The sequence below is a fragment of the Camellia sinensis genome, chromosome 13, assembly GCF_055761805.1.
Source record: "Camellia sinensis isolate YWXY chromosome 13, ASM5576180v1, whole genome shotgun sequence".
Taxonomy (NCBI): domain Eukaryota; kingdom Viridiplantae; phylum Streptophyta; class Magnoliopsida; order Ericales; family Theaceae; genus Camellia; species Camellia sinensis.
This window is the reverse complement of record NC_138973.1, coordinates 29,245,076-29,248,110: the sequence shown is the minus strand read 5'-3', so window position 1 is coordinate 29,248,110 and position 3,035 is coordinate 29,245,076. Positions and strand designations below refer to the sequence as shown.

At 36.2% G+C, this 3,035-nt stretch overlaps 1 protein-coding gene across 1 annotated transcript; it reads right to left on the bottom strand.

Moving 5' to 3' along the window:
- Window positions 1–294: 294 nt before the first annotated feature.
- Window positions 295–1,818, bottom strand: LOC145805268 (uncharacterized). Its single transcript, XM_082900376.1, has 2 exons — window positions 1,750–1,818; window positions 295–1,677 (listed from the first exon to the last, which is right to left on the bottom strand). The coding sequence occupies exons 1-2, from the start codon at window positions 1,816–1,818 to the stop codon at window positions 295–297; spliced, it is 1,452 nt and encodes a 483-aa protein (XP_082756502.1).
- Window positions 1,819–3,035: the final 1,217 nt, after the last annotated feature.

The window sequence follows — 3,035 nt, the reverse complement described above, 5'->3', positions numbered from 1 at the left end:
GAATTCAAAGAAACCCTCTCTCTCTTTAGGGGCTAGTGAGAAGCTGGCTTGAGGTTTGACATATGATCCATCGGGATTTTTTGTCAGCCATAATTCTTTCCTTATATTCATATCTTCTAAATCCATTCGTGCCTTATCTGTATCCTTGTTCTTCCCATCAATTCCCAACATAGTTCCAACAACATTTTCACTAAAGTTCTTCTCCACGTGCATGACATCAATGTTGTGTCGAAGCCTCTTTTCCTTCCAATACGGTAGCTCATACAAGATGCTTACCTTCGTCCAATTTGGGTTCTAACGAGGTCTTTTCCTATTGCTTGGATGTTTTCCATATGTGACACCCGTCACGCTGGCCAATTGTTCTTCAATCTTTTCTATCGGTATCACCAAAGATCTCTTCCGTTTTTCATGCTTGCCATTATATGCTCTACTCTTTTGCCTTTTTGGGTGCTCATCAGGCAAGTAGCATCGATGGTTACTGTACGCAGTCTTATTTCTTAAAGATTCAAAATACGGCTCGTCATTGCAAGTGTAACAAGAGTAATGACCCTTTGTTCTCCATCCAGACATGTCACCAAATGCGGGCCAATCATGTATCGTCCACATCAAAGCTGCACGCATGCAGAAAGTCTCACCAGTTGAGGCATCATAGGTTAATGTACTATTTTTCCATAATTCATTCAATTCATCCACCAAAGGTCTCATGTAGACATCAATATCAATTCCTGGTTGTGATTCACCAGGAATAAGTAATGACAGCATGAAAAATGGGTCCTTCATAGCCAACCACGGTGGCAAGTTGTACGGAATGAGTACAACAGGCCACAAACTATATGAGTTATTCATATTTCCAAAAGGGTTGAACCCATCAGTAGCCAACCCTAGCCTCACATTCCGAGGCTCCAAGGCGAATTCAGGATGTTGTGAATCGAATTCCTTCCACTCATCACTATCTGCAGGATGCCTTAATACACCGTTATCTAGATGTTTTTCATTGAACCATTTCATATCCTCGGCTCTCTTTCTCGACATGTACAACCTTTTCAATCTCGGTGTTAACGGGAAGTATCGAAGGACCTTACGAGAGATCTTCTTACCTCTACCATGATTTGTCTTGTATCTAGAAGCATTACAATTTGGACATTTATGCAATGTTGCATTCGCCTTCCAAAATAGCACACAGTCGTTTACACAAGCATCAATGAGCTCGTATGACAAACCCAATTCACGTAGTATTTTTTTAGCTTCATAAGTTGACTTTGGAACCAAATTATCCTTCGGTAAAAGTTTTGTTAAAAACTCTAGCATCATGTCAACTGACTTATTACTCCAATGGTTTGTTACCTTCATATTAAGTATCTCGATGACAAACTGTAACAAAGTGTAATTTGTGCAACCTGGGTACACTTCACGTTTGGCATCATTCAACAATTTATCAAAAGTGCGAACCTCCTCCTTCTGGGTTGTATTAGTTGATTCCCCTCTTATTCGATCTTCTACTAAGGCATCAACACCTCCCAAAACCTCATTGCCCTTAACGGGTATATCATGATGATGAGCCTCATTTGATTCACGGGATTCCCCATGCACGTGCCAGATAGTGTAAGTTGAAATAATCCCATGTTGCAGCAAATGAATTTGAACAATTTGAAAATTATGAAGAACAACATTCACACACTTTCGACAAGGGCACAAAATTTTACCATCTCAATCGATAACCGCCATTGCAAAACGAAGAAATGATATTACCCCATCATAATATGCCCGACTTATCCTTCCATCAACTGTGCTACCGAGTGCAATCCAACTCTTGTCCATGTCTGACTATGCCGCGTTAATCAAAGGTAGGTGAATAGGACAAATTTTAGATATAAATATATATATATATATATTGTAATTTAAAAAAAAAAAAGTTGAAGTCCAATGATTATACTAAGTTATATAAATTTCAACCACATAATTCGCATGAGAAAATAGCCAAAGCAATTTAGCGTAAACAGAAGAAGTATTCAAAACCAAAACATAAACCACAACAAAATATCCATCAATAAGAAGACAAATAACATAATTCAAAGAAAATTTAACCAATAAAGCAGTGAGCTGAGAGTAAAAAGCAGATAACATGACACGGAAAGAAAACCCACAATATGCCACATTGAGTTTCTAAAGCAGTCAATTTAAGTACTCAAATATCCAAATGCAAAATGTTATGATTGAACTACATGTACTTGGAAAAATATATATATGCCCCGAATACCAGAATTGACACATCTATCAACTAAATTGGGATATTGAAAAAATAATACATTGGGAAACAATAACTATTTTGGCTCACATTTTACTCGGTAAACAAAATGTGATAAAATTCTGCAAAGGAACTTAATAATGTACGTAAGGAGCTATGCATATAAGAAATGAACGATGCCAATAGAATTGATAGCCACATGCGATAATTCCAATGAATGGCCCGAGACTATAATTTAGTACTTATGGCCTGTTACTGCAGTTAGTACTCTGTTTGATTTTCTCTTTACTCAACTATATACACAGTCCAGAGAAGTTAAAGCAAGATATGCTAATTTAAGGGTGTAATATTCCAATTTTCATAAAATCGATAGTTGTGAGAGAAAAAATAATTAATTAATAACTACTGAGTAAAAAACTATAGATCTAAATTTTTATATAAAACAACACCCAATTAATACACATTAATATCTAATGAAATGTTTCCAGAGTCAGTCAAATGAGTATGCCATACAGTGTTCCCATTAAGATATTACATAACTAACCAAATATATGCCACCAACATAAGATGTACGAATTTAAAAATAAATTAAAATAAAATGCTAGGCCAAGCTATTGTATTGAAATATAGATAACCCCCATTTCCATCCTTAATATAGTGGTTATAGTCACATAACATTGAATAAGACACCATACTGCCACATAGTCATAGTATAGAATCTGATGCTTCAAAAATCTGGAAAAAGGGAGCTGTGATGGGTAGATATGGTGTGTAGCCTTTAGTTAAGCCT

Coding starts and splice junctions, on each gene's coding strand:
- LOC145805268 (XM_082900376.1), bottom strand. CDS start 1,818: ATGGACAAGAGTTGGATTGCACTCGGTAGCACAGTTGATGGAAGGATA. Junction 1,678..1,749: donor GTCGGGCATATTATGATGGG/GTAATATCATTT, acceptor CCTTGTCGAAAG/TGTGTGAATGTTGTTCTTCA.